The 19,569-nt window shown below is 48.7% G+C and overlaps 1 protein-coding gene across 8 annotated transcripts in view; it reads right to left on the bottom strand.

Moving 5' to 3' along the window:
- The window catches only part of gphna (gephyrin a), a 136,542-nt gene that overhangs the window by 91,883 nt on the left and 25,090 nt on the right, over positions 1-19,569 (bottom strand). For all 8 annotated transcript variants that reach the window (XM_052496640.1, XM_052496638.1, XM_052496635.1 and 5 more), the window contains exons 2-3: positions 14,488-14,566; positions 281-338 (exon numbers count right to left, since the gene is read on the bottom strand). In XM_052496640.1, coding sequence (XP_052352600.1) covers positions 281-338; positions 14,488-14,566 — 137 coding nt within the window. The remainder of the gene's footprint in view (positions 1-280; positions 339-14,487; positions 14,567-19,569) is intronic.

The following is a 19,569-nucleotide window of genomic DNA, read 5'->3' as shown; positions in this document are numbered from 1 at the left end:
GAGACAGCGAGAGAGAGTGAGAGAGAGAGAGAGAGAGAGAGAGAGAGAGACAGCGAGAGAGAGAGAGAGAGAGAGACAGCGAGAGAGAGAGACAGCGAGAGAGAGAGAGAGAGGAGGGATGGGGAGAGAAGATGGAGGGACTAAGAGGGAGAGAGGAAGACAGAGAGAGATCAGGAGAGAGAGAGAATGCAAGATGGAGAGACGAAGAGGAAGAGGAAGAGCGAGAGCGAGAGAAAGAGAGAGAGAGAGAGAGAGAGAGAGAGAGGAGGGAGATATTTACCTTAATCTCATCAATCTCATCTGGGACTATTTTGTAGGAAGATATGACGCCTCCAAGCCTGTGGATGAGAAACAGAAAACAACAACAAGATCATAGTTAGTTCATATTCAGTCTCAACAAACTCACTAGAGACGGAAAGAGAGAGGGAGGGAAGAGGCAAACAAAACGGGGAGTGGAGAAATATGGAGCAAAAGACAGTAAGTAGGAGTGGGAGTAAAAGGAGAAGTGGTAAAACTGAGGGGAAGAAAAAAAGGGTTATCCTGAACTGTACTCCAAGTTATGAGCCATCTGTATGTGTAGGTCAAAGAAAATGGACTCTCCAAAACAGACATTGAAGACAAAAGCGATAAGTAGTCAGTATTAGCTATTTTTAGAGAGTGATAGTGATTCACTGAGAAAATGCCATGAGACTGTTAGTTCAAATCATGTCCACTGGCGCCTACCAGTGGAAGACGTATTTAACACAACAGGGCAAGAACGACACAGTAAAGCCCAGTATGAAGTCTTCTCCTCAGAACTATAGTCAGACAAAAATATCATTTTTCTCAGCTCTTTAAATCATAAAATTGTGAATACCACAATACACGGAAATATTGAACACAATGAACATACAACCATCAAAACCTCATTCTAGAGGGAATTCAGTCCACTGTCAAAAGGAAATCCATCCAAAGTGGGTCACAGCTAAATTGAGACATTCGAAAATGAGAATTTGTTCAACAAAACTAATCAGGATTTCCTTAATCCAGTTGCCAGAGAAACCACTTGTGTTGTGTGTGTGGATTGTGTGTTGGGGTGAGGTACGCAGCGACTCAGGAGCTTCTATGGAAAGTAGACACACAAAAAGGTGGAATTCCAAGATGCAGACGTGGTTTGTTGTCCTCTCGATTACTTTTTGTATATATTGCAATTTATTATTCAATCTCTTTTTCCATTTGAAATTAAATATACCTTCCGGTAACCCGCCTCACTCAATGTGACACGGATCCGCTATTGTTTTAGACCCTATAGCCAAAACTTTCATCAGAAGGTAGCCAGATAATTAGCTAAGTTACTAGCCATTTATTCATTGTTAGCCACTGCTAGCGGCCTTTACCCTCTGCTCAGGCACCATGCGTTTATTTAGCCTGGATAATACCTGCCAGCCTCTGACTGTTTTTCTCTACGACAACGCCAGCTTCCTGCCGACCATTGATCATCACAGCTAGCTATCTTCAACTGAGTGACCTAGCCCCGAAGCTAGCCCTGAGCCAGGCGCATCTTCCGGCTAGAAAACGAAATTCCCACAACTACAATACCTCTTTTGCTATTTGGCCAGGTCCCTTTGTCGACACGGTGCCACGCCGTACCACCACGAGTGACCCACAGACGTAATTCCATCAGCTGTGCCCTCAACCGGCCTTTGCCGGACGACAGAGCAGACGCTTCTCCTTACCCCGGACTGCTAACTTTAAGCGCCGTGTCTCCCGGGTGCTAGCGTAGTAATGGCTACCCCGCGGCTTCCCTGTTCCATCTATTGCTGTTCACACCCTATGATCACTTGGCTACATAGCTGATGCCTGCTGGACTGTTCATTTATCATGGTACTCCACTTTGTTTACCTTTGTTTATCTGTCTGCCCTAGCCCCGAACTTAGGCCCTGTGTGTAGTTAACCGACCCTCTCTGCCCATTCATCACCATTTTACCTGTTGTTGTTGTTGTCTTAGCTGATTATCTGTTGTTGTCTTACCCGTTGTTGTCTTAGCTAGCTCACCCAATCAACACCTGTGATTGCTTTATGCCTCGTTTTATTTCTCTCTCAAATGTCAATATGCCTTGTATACTGTTGTTTAGGATAATTAGCACTATTTTAGTTTACTGCGGAGCCCCTAGTCCCACTGTACATGCCTTAGATACCTCATTTGTCCCACCTCCCACACATGCGGTGACCTCACCCTGAAAAACCAGCATGTCCAGAGATGCAACCTCTCTTATCACTCAGTGCCTGGGCTTACCTCCACTGTACCTGCACCCCACCATACCCCTGTCTGCACATTATGCCCTGAATCTATTTTACCACGCCCAGAAATCTGCTCCTTTTATTCTCCGTCCCAAACGCACAAGACGACCAGTTTTGCTAGCCTTTAGTCGTACCCTCATCCTACTCCTCCGCTGTTCCTCGGGTGAAGTGGAGGCTAACCCATGCCCTTCGTGTCCCCAGGCACTCTCATTTGTTGACTTCTGTGAACGAAAAAGCATTAGTTTCTTGCATGTTAACATCAGAAGCCTCCTCCTTAAGTTTGTTTTACTCACTGCTTTAGCACACTCCACCAACCCCGATGTCCTTGCCGTGTCTGAATCCTGGCTTGGGAAGCCCACCAACTTTCATACCCAACTACAACATTTTCCGTCAAGATAGAACTGCCAAAGGGGGAGGAGTTGCAATCTACTGCAGAGATAGTGTGACAGAACTTTGCAAGATTTCTAGGTCTATGCCCAAACAGTTCGAGCTTTTAAAAATGAATCTCTCCAGAAATAAGTCTCACTGTTGCCGCCTGCTATAGACCCCCCTCAGCTCCCAGCTGTGCCCTGGACACCGTATGTGAATTGATTGCACCCCATCTATCTTCAGAGTTTGTTCTGTTAGGTGACCTAAACTGGGATATGCTTAACATCCCAGCAGTCCTACAATCTAAAATAGATGCCCTCAATCTCACTCAAATTATCAAGGAACCCACCAGGTACAACCCTAAATCCGTAAACATGGGCCCCCTCATAGATATTATCCTGATCAACTTGCCCTCCAAATACACCTCTGCTGTTTTCAATCATGATCTCAGCGATTACTGCCTCATTGCTTGCATCCGCGATGGGTCCGTGGTCAAACGACCACCCCTCATCACTGTCAAACGCTCCATAAAACACTAATGCGAGCAGGCCTTTCTAATCGACCTGGCCCAGGTATCCTGGAAGGATATTGACCTCATAACCTCAGTTGAGGGTGCCTGGTCGTTCTTTAAAAGTTATTTCCTCACCATCTTAAATAAGCATGCCCCTTTCAAAAAATGTAGAACTAAGAACAGATGGTTGGTTCACTCCAGACCTGACTGCTTGCTTTCCTCCTGGCTACCCCAACCCCGGCCAAAAGCTCGGCACCCCTCGCAGCTACTTGTCCGAGCCTCCCCAGCTTCTCCTTCACCCAAATCCAGATCGCAAATGTTCTGAAAGAGCTGCAAAACCTGGACCCGTACAAATCAGCTGGGCTAGACAATCTGGACCCTCTCTTTCTAAAATGATCTGCCGCCATTGATGCCACCTCTATTCATTTAGTCCGAGATCCCCAAAGGTTGGAAAGCTGCCGCGGTCATCCCCCTCTACAAAGAGGGGGACTCTCTAGACCCAAACTGCTACAGACCTATACCCATCCTGCACTGCCTTTTTAAAGTCAAGTTAATAAACAGATCACCAACCATTCCGAACCCCCACCGTACCTTCTCCGTTGTACAATCTGGTTTCCGAGCTGGTCATGGGTGCACCTCAGCCACGCTCAAGGTACTAAACAATATCATAACCGCCATCGATAAAAGACAGTACTGTGCAGCAGTCTTCATCGACCTGGCCATGGCTTTTGACTCTGTCAATCACCGTATTCTTATTGGCAGACTCAATAGCCTTGGTTTACTAATGACTGCCTTGCCTGGTTCACCAACTACTTCGCAGATAGAGTTCAGTGTGTAAAATAAAGGGCCTGTGGTCCGGACTTCTGGCAGTCGCTATAGGGGTACCACAGGGTTCAATTCTCGGGCCGACTCTTTTCTCTGTATATATCAACGATGTCGCTCTTTGCTGCGGGTGATTCCCTGATCCACCTCTACGCAGATGACACCATTCTGTATACCTTTGGACAACGTGTTAACTAACCTCCAAATGAGCTTCAATGCCATACAACACTCCTTCCGTGGCCTCCAACTGCTCTTAAACGCTAGCAAAACCAAAAATGCATGCTTTTCAACCGTTCGCTGCCCGCACCCGCCTGCTTGACCAGCAACACTACTCTGGATGGTTCTGACCTAGAATACGTGGACAACTACAAATACTTATTTTCCACCATATTTTGCAAATAAATTCATTAAAAATCCTACAATGTGATTTCTGGATTTTGTTTTCTCATTTTGTCTGTCATAGTTGAAGTGTATCTATGATGAAAATTACAGGCCTCTCTCATCTTATTAAGTGGGAGAACTTGCACAATTGGTGGCATACTGTACTCTATATCATCTACTGCATCCTTATGTAATACATGTATCACTAGCCACTTTAACTATGCCACTTTGTTTACATACTCATCTCATATGTATATACTGTACTCGATCTACTGTATCTTGCCTATGCTGCTCTGTACCATCACTCATTCATATATCTTTATGTACATGTTCTTTATCCCCTTACACTGTGTATGAGACAGTAGTTTTGGAATTGTTAGTTAGATTACTTGTTGGTTATTACTGCATTGTCGGAACTAGAAGCACAAGCATTTCGCTACACTTGCATTAACATCTGCTAACCATGTGTATGTGACAAATAAAATTTGATTTGACTAAATACTTTTTTGCCCCACTGTAGGTGTCTGGCTAGACTGTAAACTCTCCTTCCAGACTCATATCAAACATCTCCAATCCAAAATCAAATCTAGAATCGGCTTTCTATTTTGCAACAAAGCCTCCTTCACTCATGCCGCCAAACTTACCCTAGTAAAACTGACTACTCTACCGATCCTAGACTTCGGCGATGTCATCTACAAAATAGCTTCCACTGGTCATCCCAAACACCTCCTTTGGCCGTCTTTCCTTCCAGTTCTCTAATGCCAGTGACTGGAACGAATTGCAAAAATCGCTGAAGCTGGAGACTTACATTTCCCTCACTAACTTTAAACATCAGCTATCTGAGCAGCTAACCGATCGCTGCAGCTGTACATAGTCCATCTGTAAATAGCCCACGCAATCTACCTACCTCATCCCCATATTGTTTTTATTTACTTTGCTGCTCTTTTACACACCAGTATCACTACTTACACACCATCATCTGCTCATCTATCACTCCAGTGTTAACCTTCTAAATTGTAATTCCTTTGCTACTATGGCCTATTAATTTCCATACCTCCTCATGCCATTTGCACACACTGTATATAGACTTTCTTGTTTTTCTATTGTGTTGAATGTACGCTTGTTTATTCCATGTAACTCTGTGTTGTTGTTTCTGTCCCACTGCTTTGCTTTATCTTGGCCAGGTCGCAGTTGTAAATGAGAACTTGTTCTCAATTAGCTAAGCTGGTTACATAAAGGTGAAATATATATACTTTTTAAATAAAATAAACACACGCACACACACACTTGGAATGACCCTTTCAGCAGTAGTAAAGTGGTGTTAAAAGAGAAGGTGGTATCATCTCATCGGTCTGTCAATAACAGCAGTGATGCTTGTCGAAATGCCCTCCTGATTTGATTGGAGGAATGTTACTCCCAAAACTCCAGATTATTCTGGCCTAAGGAGATAGAGAAGGAGGAGGCCATTCAGAACAGCTGGAGAGAAGTAACGACAGAAGATGGGCAGAGGGGGAGAAAGAGGGAGGGACAGAAAGAGATTGGTGTGTTTTATATTTACATAGGGTTGAGCGGTCGGTGTGTGTGTGTGTGTGTGTGTGTGTGTGTGTGTGTGTGTGTGTGTGTGTGTGTGTGTGTGTGTGTGTGTGTGTGTGTGTGTGTGTGTGTGTGTGTGTGTGTGTGTGTGTGTGTGTGTGTGTGTGTGTGTGTGTGTGTGTGTGTGTGTGTGTGTGTGTGTGTGTGTGTGTGTGTGTGTGCGTGCGTGCGTGCGTGCGTGCGTGCGTGCGTGCGTGCGTGCGTGCGTGCGTGCGTGCGTGCGTGCGTGCGTGCGTGCGTGCGTGCGTGCGTGCGTGCGGCGTGCGTGCGTGCGTGCGTGCGTGCGTGCGTGCGTGCGTGCGTGCGTGCGTGCGTGCGTGCGTGCGTGCTAACCGCTGTTCCTGTCTACAGCTGCTGAGTCCCAGCTGTGCAGATCTGCTCTGTTCTGGGACAGCTACATTAATAAATTCAATCTACTACGCACTCTCTCCTCTTCCTCGTCTCCCTCCCTCCCTCTCTCTTTGCCTCCCTCCCTCTCCGGCCTGCCTCCCTCCCTCTCCGCCTCTGTCTCTCCTCCTCTATCTCATTAACTACTCTGTCAGGCCAGCTAAAAGCTACACTTGAACAAGTCTCTCAAGTGTGCAGACATACAGATACATTAACTACCCTTTCTAACTCCTCATTTCTCTGGAATTGTCCCTCTTCATCCATCTCTTTATCTCCGTCCCTTGTGATGGACTCTAACCCATCAGTGTCCGGAGCGGAGAACAGGTATCTAGCGCCAAGTCATTCATGTGAAGGAGACGTAAAAGTCATTAGTGTGAGCGTGGTTGATCCCCATCTATTCTCATCTGCTCTCATTAGCGAGAGAGAGAGAGAGAGAGAGAGAGAGGGGTGAGGAGAGAGAGAGAGAGACAGAGAGGGGGAGAGAGAGACATTGCCAGGACCCTGTTAGTGAGTGAAACAGGTTTAAAGGGTGATGTATCAAGAGCCATCCTCTCTCCCTCCCTCCGTCCGTCCAATCCTATCTGTCTATCCCTGCCAACACTCATTAGCGACTCAGAGCATCCTGTCCCTTGATCACAGCACCGTCACACACGGTCACTCACTGTCACTCACACTACACTGACACTAACACACACTACATATGCATTATTTTTTGGGTGCAATTAATTTAAACTTTCTGACTGTATTGTTGGGAAAGGGCTCGTAAGTAAGCATTTCATGGTAAAGTCGAGAATCTGTGGAAAGAACTGAAAACTGCTGTTCACAAATGCTCTCCATCCAACCTCACTGAGCTCTAGCTGTTTTGCAAGGAGGAATGGGAAAAAATGTCAGTCTCTCAATGTGCAAAACTGATCGAGACATACCCCAAGTGACTTACAGCTGTAATCGCAGCAAAAGGTGGCGCTACAAAGTATTAACTTAAGGGGGCTGAAAAATTTTGCACACCCAATTTTTCAGTTTTTGATTTGTTAAAAAAGTTTGAAATATCCAATAAATGTCGTTAATCTTCATGATTGTGGCCTACTTGTAGTTGATTCTTCACAAAAAAAATATAGTTTTATATCTTTATGTTTGAAGCCTGAAATGTAGCAAAAGGTCGCAAAGTTCAAGGGGGCCGAATACTTTCGCAAGGTACTGTAAACCGTCTTAGGGCCATGAGAAAGGTTTCAGTATCCAAACTCTCCAGTATGTCCAGGTGGATACATCTAGTTGTCAAACACTTGAATAGAATGCCCCAGCGCTTTTCCACTCGACGACCTAGCTTGATTGTCAAGGGGCCAAAGCAATCTACTCCTGTTGACCAGAAAGGTGGTTTGAGGAGGCACACGCGAGCAGGGGGGTAAATCTGCAATTTTGGGCACAGTGACTCCGGCCTGCCATCTCTGACATTCCCCGAAGGCGTATTTGTGCTTACAAATGGCTCCTCGTCCTCCAAGTATCCAAGTACTTACGCCTCATGTCCCCATACTCTCTCTGGCCCTGGGTGGAGAAGCCTCTCATCATAACTCTTGATGAAGAGGCTGGTAATAGGGTGTCTGGAGTCAAGTACAATTGGGTGGATAGCATTGGGATCCAAGACTTCTGCTTGGTTCAGCCTCCCTCCGACTCTGATCATTCCGAGGATTTGGTCATATTCTGGGGCAAGAGAGAGAAGACGGCTGTCCTTAGCCACTTCCCTACCGGCTTTCAGAGATTTTAGCTACTCAGGGAAGCTAACTGCTTGTGCATGGTGGAGGAGCATTGTCTCTGCTGCGAGGGAGATGGGTATGGAAGCCACCCCATCTGAGGTCTGGTTTGTGGCGGCGATCTGATCCGGCAGTGTTTGGGATTGTGCTAGGTCAGGGAGAGCTGTTGCTGGTTACGTAGAGATGCTGTAGCATTGGGCGGACTTCCTTAACTCACGAGCTTCAGTTGGTTGCGGAGGGGCCACACGACTGGGGACTGTTGGCCACTCGTTCCCTGGTAGGGACAAGAATGGTGGTCCCAAGCTCCAGCGATGGGGTTGAGCCAGTTCCTTAACTTCTTGACGCACCCATCCCTTTAGCGGGATCATTTTCGTCAACATCCGCTGAATTGCAGAGCACCAAATTCAAATTAAATTACTAAAAATATTACATTTTCATGAAATCACAAGTGCAATATAGCAAAACACAGCTTAGCTTGTTGTTAATCCACCTGGTGTGTCAGATTTCAAAAAAGCTTTTTGGTGAAAGCATACCAAGCGTTTATGTAAGGACATCTCTCTCAGCAGACAAAACATTACAAACAGCTAGCAGCAAAGTACATTGGTCACAAAAGTCAGAAAAGCAATAAAATGAATCACTTACCTTTGATGATCTTCGGATGTTTGCACTCACGAGACTCCCAGATACACAACAAATGTTCCTTTTGTTCCATAAAGATTATTTTATATCCAAAATACCTCAATTTGGTTGGCGCGTTATGTTCAGAAATCCATAGGCTCTTAGCGGTCATATATATATATATATATATAATCAATAATATTTCAACCGTACTGTAGCTTCTTCAATAGGAGAGACAGAGAGAAACTGTCTGCTCCACTGTTGGGGCATGCAAATCACTGCTGGCACCCAGCCATCCAATGACGCAATGTTATCTTTCTCGTTCATTTATCAAAATAAAAGCCTGAAACTATGTCTAAAGACTGTTCACACCATGTGGAAGCCATAGGGAAACGAATCTGGTTGATATCCCTTTAAATGGAGGGAAGGCATGCAATGGAACAGAGAGCTTTCAGGAAAAACAGCACTTCCTGGTTGGATTTTCCTCAGTTTTTCGCCTGCAACATCAGTTCTGTTACACTCACAGACAATATTTTAACAGTTTTGGAAACTTTAGAGTGTTTTCTATACTAATCTGACAATTATATGCATATTCTAGATTCTGGGCCTGAGAAATAGGCAGTTTCATTTGGGTACATTTTTCATCTAAACATCAAAGTACTGCCCCCTACACTCAAGGGTTTTACCACGAGTAACGTCATCAGCAGGATTGTCAACGCTGTCAACATACCTCCAGTCCTGGACTTCTGTTAGGTCTTGGATTTCCGCAATGCGAGTTCCCGACAAACACCTTATACCGGCAGGACTCCGACTTGAGCCAGGTGAATACAGTGGTCGAATCACTCCAGTAGATGACCATTTGAATTGGCAAGTTGAGCTTGGTTCGCAGGGTAGAGGCCAACTGGGCTCCGGAAAGGGCATCGCTGAGTTCCAGCCTAGGCATTGACAACTGCTTCTTGGGTGGACCTGGCCATGACAAAGGAAACATGGGTGTGGCCTGCCTTATCCTCCAATCTTAGATCGGAGCAAGCTTATGTGGCGATTTCCTACGTGTCACAGAACACATGCAGTTCTGGGCATGATCCCAGTTGGTCAGCACAGGGTGGGACATAACATCTTGGCATTTGGACTTCAGCAAGCTCTGATAACTCTTTCCCAACAGATCCATTGTTCCACTAGGTCAGCCGACTGAATTGGTCCATCCCAGTCCCTCCTGGTCTGCCACAGGTCCTGGACTAAAACTTTGGCTCGGGTTGTATATGGCAGGATATACCCAAGGGGTTCATATTGACTGGCCAGGGTCCAATAGATGGTGCGCAGAGTGGGGGTTTTGGTACTCAGGGCTGAGCGGTGCTTCTACCCCAGGGTGTCCGGTATGCAGGTCCATCTCAGTCCTAGAATGGGCTCTTGTGGGTTAGCACCAGACAGATTGCGATAGCCATAGTTCACTGCTACTGGACCTGGCTTGTGCGGGAGGTGCTGGATAATCTCCGCTCTGTTACTTGCCCACTGTCGGACCTCGAATCCCCCTTTGGACAGGAGATTCCGTACTTTATCAAGGAGTGCTTTTTCTTCAGCCATAGATGGGACGCTCTGTAAGCAGTTATCCACATAGAAGGCATTGTCCACCGAATCCCATACTTCAGGGTCACTGTCTGGGTGCTCCCCTGCGTGTCTCTGCAGAGCGTATATGGCACAGCAAGGACTGCGGGTGGTGCCAAAAGGGAGTATTTGCCATTAATAGATTTTGGGCTCTGCGTCTCGTTCCATATCTCACCACATGAACCGGAGCAGTGTAGTGTCGGAAGGCATCAGACGAATCTGATGAAACATGACTTTGATGTCTCCACTGTTGGCTGTGGAGTGCTGCTGGAACCGGAGAAGGACACCGAGCAAGGAAAGACCTAAGGTTGGTGTGGGGAGTAGAGGGTCCAACGGGCCCAACTTCTTGTCCAGCTCTGGATAAGAGCGTCTGCTAAATGACTTAAATGTAAAATGTAAATGTATAGGCTTGGTCGGGGTGACGAGATGTGTGTGTGGTCTGACCCAATCAGGATGAGTGGCGCAACCCTGGTCAGGTTAGGAAGAGGCAATCCTCTGAGATGAGGTCATTGTTTCTGTAGAAAACTTACCAGGTAGGAGTGCTCTGCGAGATTCAGGCCATCTGCCGTGAAGGCTTTGGTGACATTATAGGCCATGTCCCTGTTTCCTGAAGGTGAAACGCTGAAGGTCACAGCAGAGCCTTTCACTTGGATAACATCATGTCGCACCGTTCTGAGATTAAAGATCTCGGGGGTCCCCTCCAGGTTAAGCTGACGGGTGGCCGCTGGGAGAATGATTGTTCTTTCAGACCCATCATTTAGAACGGCTCCTCCCTTCACTTTGCAGAGTGACCTTGACCACCTTCAACATGACCCTTGGAGACAGGTTCTGCTGGTCAAGGTATGGCATACTTCGCTCCTTCTGTGCTTGGGGAATTACATCATGCAACACTGAGATGGATTTCCTTACAGCGATTGCAGGGTTTCCTCAATGTGCAGGTCTCTGCCTTATGGCTACGGGCACACTTGTAGCATCGCTCAAGGGGGTCGAGTGAGCTTTTTTTACCCTGGGGCATGAGCCAAGGAAATGCCCCTTACTATTGCAATAGTATGGCTGAAATTTGATGTTCTTGCTCCTGAGAGAGGTCTTATTCCCGGTTCATCCCTGGATTCACTATTTAGGTACCTGGTAGTGGGATTTGCCCTTTTCTGACCCTCCTGGCATTCAAACTCCTTCCTTCCCCTGAAGGCTATGGCTGAGATCGTGGCCTGGTGAGCGATGCTCTTTGCCCTCGCCTTCACCTTCAACCATGCAGCAGTGTATGGTGTTGCAGAGTGCATATAGGATTTGGCCAGCTAGTACTTGGAATTTGTAGCATTCTGACAGATGACTGTGAATACCCAGTAGGCTCTCCAATACCATTTCCAAAAGGACAAATTCACTCTCCTTTCGCCGCTCAAAATATGGCAGTTTGGGTCTGAGAATTCCATAGGCTGAGGCTATTAGCAGTTTCATAATGTTGGCTCCCTCTTCTGGTTGCGTGAAGGATAAACTCGGGACTGCTGATGAGCTCACTGTGGACTCATTGGGCCTGTCCCAGACCCTCCATTGGTGGCAGCCGGAATTGGGTGAGAGCCCACCTGATGGTTGATGACTGGCCTGGCCCAGGCCCTAGATGAGAGGAACGTTTTCTGTGGTTGGTAATTGGCGAAACGGCGAAGGAGTGGTGCTTTGCCTAGATTAAGGAGGAATGCTAACTTGTGTCACTGGTGTAGAGGGTGTTGGCGGAGCGGCCTGTCCCCCGTGCTGGCTGTTGACCTCGGAGCATTCAGGGACTGTGTGCCATGCTGTACCAGAAGAGCAGATTGGGAAAGAAAGGCAGACAGGTCAGGTCCATGTGGAGAGGTGGTCAGGTCAACTCCCTGTTCGTTCCTCTCCAGGAAGGATGAGACCATCCGTGCCTCCTCCAATTCCCTTCTTGCTTGACAGTGCCATCGCTGCTGTGCCAGGTCCTTCGCAATGAATTCCCATTCCCGTAGAGCTCTACGGGTCTGCACATCCAATAGGTGACATCGTTCGTCTTTCCTCCTCAATCTGAAGCTCATTTTCCTCCACCGTTAGTAGTTTCATCCTCTCGTAGGACAGCGGTCTGTGAATCGCTGAGGGCTAGTGAATGTCGGCTGCCATGGCCACTTCCAAAGGGGTATCCACTGGTCGAACTCTCACTCCGTCTTTAGTGCCTCGACGATTTCCCATTAGTTAAGGGATGAGCGGAGCCTGCCTCAGGAAGATGGTCGACCGTTGCGGTGGGAGTTACCTCCCCCATGGATTTTTCCTATAGATCACTTTTCCGTCCCAAAGCAGTTTCTGGTCCTTGGCTTGAAGGGGATGATTGATGGCTGAAATGTACAATTAATCCATCGCACTTTGAGCTCTGGTGGGCTTGACCTTTGATGTGGGAAACTCGACCACATAATCCTTAAGATAAGCACCTGGTTGTCTGGTCCTTCTGGTGCTGCTGGTGGTTGAGGATGAAGCCCTCTTTGTTGGTTTAGGCTTAGCTCCTGGATCTTATATTTGTTCCAAGAACTTTCCCGCAGCGGCTCTTTTCTCCTCTCTTCTTCCTTCCAGTGGAGATAATTCTTCCTTCTCCTCCTCCATTTCCTTTTCACCTGTCTTTGGTTCAGTCAATATCCGGCTCGAAGGACCATTGAAAGATTAGTGGAATCAGTGTGGGTAGCTGGACAGGTAGGATGACTGACAGTGAAGGTGAACAGGTGGTCACAGGCCAGGTGACAGATGAATGGATGACACTGAGACAGGAATTCCTTTAACCATAAAGTGGTATATTTACTGGGTTCCTGGACGCACAGAACTTCTGGATTAGACAGAGTTAAGGAAGAGAAAGCAGCGAGATCGGGCGATGGTGATTTCCTCCTTTTATGGAGTTGAGATCTGTCAGACATTTCTACCTGACCTAATTAAAGCACCCCTGGCCCAGCTGAGCAAGTGGCCATGAATTAAAGGATTATTCCACCAACTCCATGGGCCTTTTCTACAGTCAATGTCATGAACTTTGAAAGTTTCTTCAAGTGCAGTTGCAAAAACCATCAAGTGCTATGATGAAACTGGCTCTCATGAAGACCGCCACAGGAAAGGAAGACAGAGAGTTACCTCTGCTGCAGAGGATAAGTTCATTAGAGTTAACTGCACCTCAGATTGCAGCCCAAATAAATGCTTCACAGAGTTCAAGTAACAGACATCTTAACATCAACTTTTCAAAGGAGACTGTGTGAATCAGGCCTTCATGGTCGAATTGCTGCAAAGAAACCACTACTAAAGGACACCAATAAGAAAAAGAGACTTGCTTGGTCCAAGAAACACGAGCAATGGGCATTAGACCGGTGGAAACCTGTCCTTTGGTCTGATGAGTCCAAATGTGAGATTTTTGGTTCCAACCGCCGTGTCTTTGTGAGACTCAGCGTAGGTGAACGGATTATCTCTGCATGTGTGGTTCCCACCGTGAAGCATGGAGGAGGTGTGATGGTGCTTTGCTGTGACACTGTCTGTGATATATTTAGAATTCAAGGCACACTTAACCAGCATGGCTACCATAGCATTCTGCAGCGATACGCCATCCCATCTGGTTTGTGCTTGGTGGGACTATCATTTGTTTTTCAATAGGACAATAACCCAAAACACACCTCCATCCTGTGTAAGGGCTATTTGAGAGTGACGGAGTGCTGCATCAGATGACCTGGCCTCCACAATCACCCGACCTCAACGCAATTGAGATGGTTTGGGATGAATTGGATCGCAGCGTGATGGAAAAGCAGCCAACAAGTGCTCATCATATGTGGGAACTCCTTCAAGACTGTTGGAAAAGCATTTCTCATGAAGCTGGTTGAGAGAATGTCAAGAGTATGCAAGGCAAATGGTGGCTACTTTGAAGATTCTAAAATATATAATATATTTTGATTTGTTTAACACTTTTTTGGTTACTACACATTTCCATTGGGGTTATTTCGTAGTTTTGATGTCTTCACTATTATTCAACTATGTAAAAAATAGTAAAAATAAACAAAAACCCTTGAATGAGTACGTGTCCAAATTTTTAACTGGTACTGTATATATACTTTGTTAAATGGATTTGTTCTGACATTCTACAGCACTGTTGGATAAGCATTTCGCTGCACATGGCATAACATCTGCAAAGTCTGTGTGCGTGTGTGTACTCACAGTGATGGGTCGTGGACCAGATCTTTGAGGTTTACTCCACTGCGGTCCTCAGCCAGGTTCCTGAAGCAGCTGTCACTCACTGTAGAGATAAATAGAAAGGGTGAGAGACCGAGAGAGAAAAAGAGAGAGAGAGACAAAGATATAGAGAGAACGTGCGGTTAAAATTGGCAAAAACACAGGGTCGTGGGGTGAGACAGGGACGCAGCTTGAGCCGCACCCTCTTCAACATATATATATATATAAAAAAGGAACATAACATTTGACATACCAGTTTGGATCTGGCTAAAAATACTTGAATCAGTTATAGAACCCATTGACCTTTATGGTTGTGAGGTCTGGGGTCCACTCACCAACCAATATTCACAAGATGGGGCAAACACCAAATTGAGACTTCTGCAAAAATGTTCTCCGTGTGCAACGTAAAACACCAAGTAATGCATGCAGAGCTGAATTAGGCCAATACCCGCTAATGATCAAAATTAAATTCTACAACCACCTAAAAGGAAACGATTTCCAAACCTTCCAAAACAAAGCCATCACCTACAGAGATTTGAACCTGGATAAATAGTTTTAAAAATGTATATTGGAAGGCTTGAATCATTTGCAATCATTTGATATGATATGGTAAATATATAGAGTGCAAAAAAACTCTACATTTAAATGGTATTAATATTCATTTGCATATATTTCCATTAATTCCCATATATTTCCGTTAATTCCCATGGAATGTTTCCACCTCTGAATAACCCCCAAAATGTGCATCCCTAGCTGTGACATCACACCTTGTCTCTATCATCACTCTTTTCTCAAGGGCGTGGGAGAGAGAATTGAAAAAAAGAGAGAGAAATAGGCATGAGGACAAAGATGAGAAAAGGATAAGCTAAATATAGTAAAGTGCAGAGGAAGAGAGAGAGAGAGAGAGATAGAGAGAGGGAGAGGGAGAGAGAGAGAGAGAGAGAGAGAGAGAGAGAGGGGGGGGGGAGGGAGAGAGGGGGGGAGAGAGGGGGGGAGAGAGAGAGAGGGAGGAGAGAGGGGGGAGAGAGAGAGAGAGAGAGAGAGAGAGAGAGAGAGAGAGAGAGAGAGAGAGAGAGAGAGAGGGAGAGAGAGAGAGAGAGAGAGAGAGAGAGAGAGACAGAGAGAGGGGGAGAGAATGGGTGTAGGGTGTGGTGGTTGTGGCAGTGTGATGGCACCATGGCTGTGTGGTCTATACTGGAGCACTGACCTGTAGCCTGGTAAATAAATTATAAAGCACTGATAATTCAACCAGCAACACTGAATGGCCTCATGTTTTCTCTCTCTACTCTACTGCTTCATCCTCTACTCTGCTCCACATCAGAGACAGAGATACAAAGAGACAGAGACAGCGAGAAAGAGAGAGAGAGAGGAGGCGAAAGAGAGTAGGGGAGGACAGAGAGAGGCAGAGTGGTGTAAGACTTGCTTCATAATTGCAGCATTCCCAGTTACCCACTTATTCCCTTATACCCAAACATTTTCAATCTCTCTCAATGCCCAGTGCTCTCCCCTACTTAGAAACTCTTCCTCTTACACTCTCCTTCCCCACTCTCACTCGTTCTTCTCCCTTCTACTCTCCCTCTCACCCCTTCTCCTCCTCTCCCCTCCTAACCCTTGATCCATAGACCACAATTCCCTGCAGGAGAGGGAGGGAGAGATGGAGGGAGAGAGGGATATCTTCTCCCCTCTTCTCTCTCCTCACTCTTGTCGCTCTCTCTCCTTCTCTCTTTCTGTGCTCCAACTGAGGTCCATGTGGTTCAAAATGTGTTGGAGGGTAGAGTAGCCAATATAGAATAGGGTAGAATAGTCAGAGGGGACGGCCAGAAGTAGCAAGGTGATAGTGAGATTCCCACATCTCTCTCTCTGGTGAGATGCCAATGTGCCACAGCTCCAGGAAACAGAAAGAGAGAAAGAGCGAGAGAGAGAGAGAGAGGAAAGAGCATTATGACTGTGTTGTAGTGACTAGATTAGTAGTGAGTGAGTGAGTGAGTAACCCAAGCAATGTACAGGGTCATACGCCCATTCTCTCATTAACCCTTTCCTCTTCTGTCTCTCATCTCTCACTCTTTCTTACCATCTCTCCTTTCACACCAACAGTACAAGGCCCAGTGACACACGGGCATTTCCATTGAAAAGGACCCATGAGTACCAATCAAATTGAAAAAATATAGATATTTTGGGGAAATTAAGGCCTAGATCCATTTTTCAACCATTTTCCATCTTAAAAATGAGGCTGAAGTAAAGGCTTTGATTTCTTGCCTGGTCACACCCCCATCCCTAGTGCCTGGTCACACCTCCATCCCTAGTGCCTGGTCACACCTCCATCCCTAGTGCCTGGTCACACCTCCATCCCTAGTGCCTGGTCACACCCCCATCCCTAGTGCCTGGTCACACCCCCATCCCTAGTGCCTGGTCACACCCCATCCCTAGTGCCTGGCCACACCCCCATCCCTAGTGCCTGGTCACACCCCCATCCCTAGTGCCTGGTCACACCCCCATCCCTAGTGCCTGGCCACACCCCCATCCCTAGTGCCTGGCCACACTCCCATCCCTAGTGCCTGGCCACACCTCCATCCCTAGTGCCTGGCCACACTCCCATCCCTAGTGCCTGGTCACACCCCCATCCCTAGTGCCTGGCCACACCCCCATCCCTAGTGCCTGGCCACACTCCCATCCCTAGTGCCTGGTCACACCCCCATCCCTAGTGCCTGGCCACACTCCCATCCCTAGTGCCTGGTCACACCCCCATCCCTAGTGCCTGGTCACACCCCCATCCCTAGTGCCTGGTCACACCCCCATCCCTAGTGCCTGGTCACACCCCCATCCCTAGTGCCTGGTCACACCCCCATCCCTAGTGCCTGGTCACACTCCCATCCCTAGTGCCTGGTCACACCCCCATCCCTAGTGCCTGGTCACACCCCCATCCCTAGTGCCTGGTCACACCCCCATCCCTAGTGCCTGGTCACACCCCCATCCCTAGTGCCTGGCCACACCTCCATCCCTAGTGCCTGGTCACACCTCCATCCCTAGTGCCTGGCCACACCTCCATCCCTAGTGCCTGGTCACACCCCCATCCCTAGTGCCTGGTCACACCCCCATCCCTAGTGCCTGGTCACACCCCCATCCCTAGTGCCTGGTCACACCTCCATCCCTAGTGCCTGGTCACACCCCCATCCCTAGTGCCTGGTCACACCCCCATCCCTAGTGCCTGGTCACACCTCCATCCCTAGTGCCTGGTCACACCTCCATCCCTAGTGCATGGTCACACCCCCATCCCTAGTGCATGGTCACACCCCCATCCCTAGTGCCTGGTCACACCCCCACCCCTAGTGCCTGGTCACACCCCATCCCTAGTGCCTGGTGACACCCCCATCCCTAGTGCCTGGTGACACCCCCATCCCTAGTGCCTGGCCACACCTCCATCCCTAGTGCCTGGTCACACCTCCATCCCTAGTGCCTGGTCACACCTCCATCCCTAGTGCCTGGTCACACCCCCATCCCTAGTGCCTGGTCACACCCCCATCCCTAGTGCCTGGTCACACCCCCATCCCTAGTGCCTGGTCACACCTCCATCCCTAGTGCCTGGTCACACCCCCATCCCTAGTGCCTGGTCACACTCCCATCCCTAGTGCCTGGTCACACTCCCATCCCTAGTGCCTGGCCACACCCCTATCCCTAGTGCCTGGTCACACCTCCATCCCTAGTGCCTGGTCACACCTCCATCCCTAGTGCCTGGTCACACTCCCATCCCTAGTGCCTGGTGACACCCCCATCCCTAGTGCCTGGTCACAACCCCATCCCTAGTGCCTGGCCACACCTCCATCCCTAGTGCCTGGCCACACCATCCCTAGTGCCTGGCCACACCTCCATCCCTAGTGCCTGGCCACACCCCCATCCCTGGCCACACCCCCATCCCTGGCCACACCCCCATCCCTGGCCACAACCCCATCCCTAGTGCCTGGCCACACCCCCATCCCTAGTGCCTGGCCACACCCCCATCCCTAGTGCCTGGCCACACCCCATCACTAGTGCCTGGCCACACCCCCATCACTAGTGCCTGGTCACACCCTCATCCCTAGTGCCTGGCCACACCCTCATCCCTAGTGCCTGGTCACACCCCCATCCCTAGTGCATGGTCACACCCCCATCCCTAGTGCCTGGTCACACCCCATCCCTAGTGCCTGGTCACACCCCCATCCCTAGTGCCTGGCCACACCCCCATCCCTAGTGCCTGGCCACACCTCCATCCCTAGTGCCTGGTCACACCTCCATCCCTAGTGCCTGGCCACACCTCCATCCCTAGTGCCTGGTCACACCCCCATCCCTAGTGCCTGGTCACACCCCATCCCTAGTGCCTGGTCACACCCCATCCCTAGTGCCTGGTCACACCTCCATCCCTAGTGCCTGGTCACACCCCCATCCCTAGTGCCTGGTCACACCCCCATCCCTAGTGCCTGGTCACACCTCCATCCCTAGTGCCTGGTCACACCCCCATCCCTAGTGCATGGTCACACCCCCATCCCTAGTGCCTGGTCACACCCCCACCCCTAGTGCCTGGTCACACCCCCATCCCTAGTGCCTGGTCACACCCCCATCCCTAGTGCCTGGTCACACCTCCATCCCTAGTGCCTGGTCACACCTCCATCCCTAGTGCCTGGTCACACCTCCATCCCTAGTGCCTGGTCACACCCCCATCCCTAGTGCCTGGTCACACCCCCATCCCTAGTGCCTGGTCACACCCCCATCCCTAGTGCCTGGTCACACCTCCATCCCTAGTGCCTGGTCACACCTCCATCCCTAGTGCCTGGTCACACCTCCATCCCTAGTGCCTGGTCACACCCCCATCCCTAGTGCCTGGTCACACCCCCATCCCTAGTGCCTGGTCACACCCCCATCCCTAGTGCCTGGTCACACCCCCATCCCTAGTGCCTGGTCACACCTCCATCCCTAGTGCCTGGTCACACCTCCATCCCTAGTGCCTGGTCACACCCCCACCCCTAGTGCCTGGTCACACCCCCATCCCTAGTGCCTGGTCACACCCCCATCCCTAGTGCCTGGACACACCTCCAT

This window comes from Oncorhynchus keta, chromosome 35 (assembly GCF_023373465.1).
Source record: "Oncorhynchus keta strain PuntledgeMale-10-30-2019 chromosome 35, Oket_V2, whole genome shotgun sequence".
NCBI lineage: Eukaryota > Metazoa > Chordata > Actinopteri > Salmoniformes > Salmonidae > Oncorhynchus > Oncorhynchus keta.
This window is presented reverse-complemented; position numbering and strand designations above follow the sequence as displayed.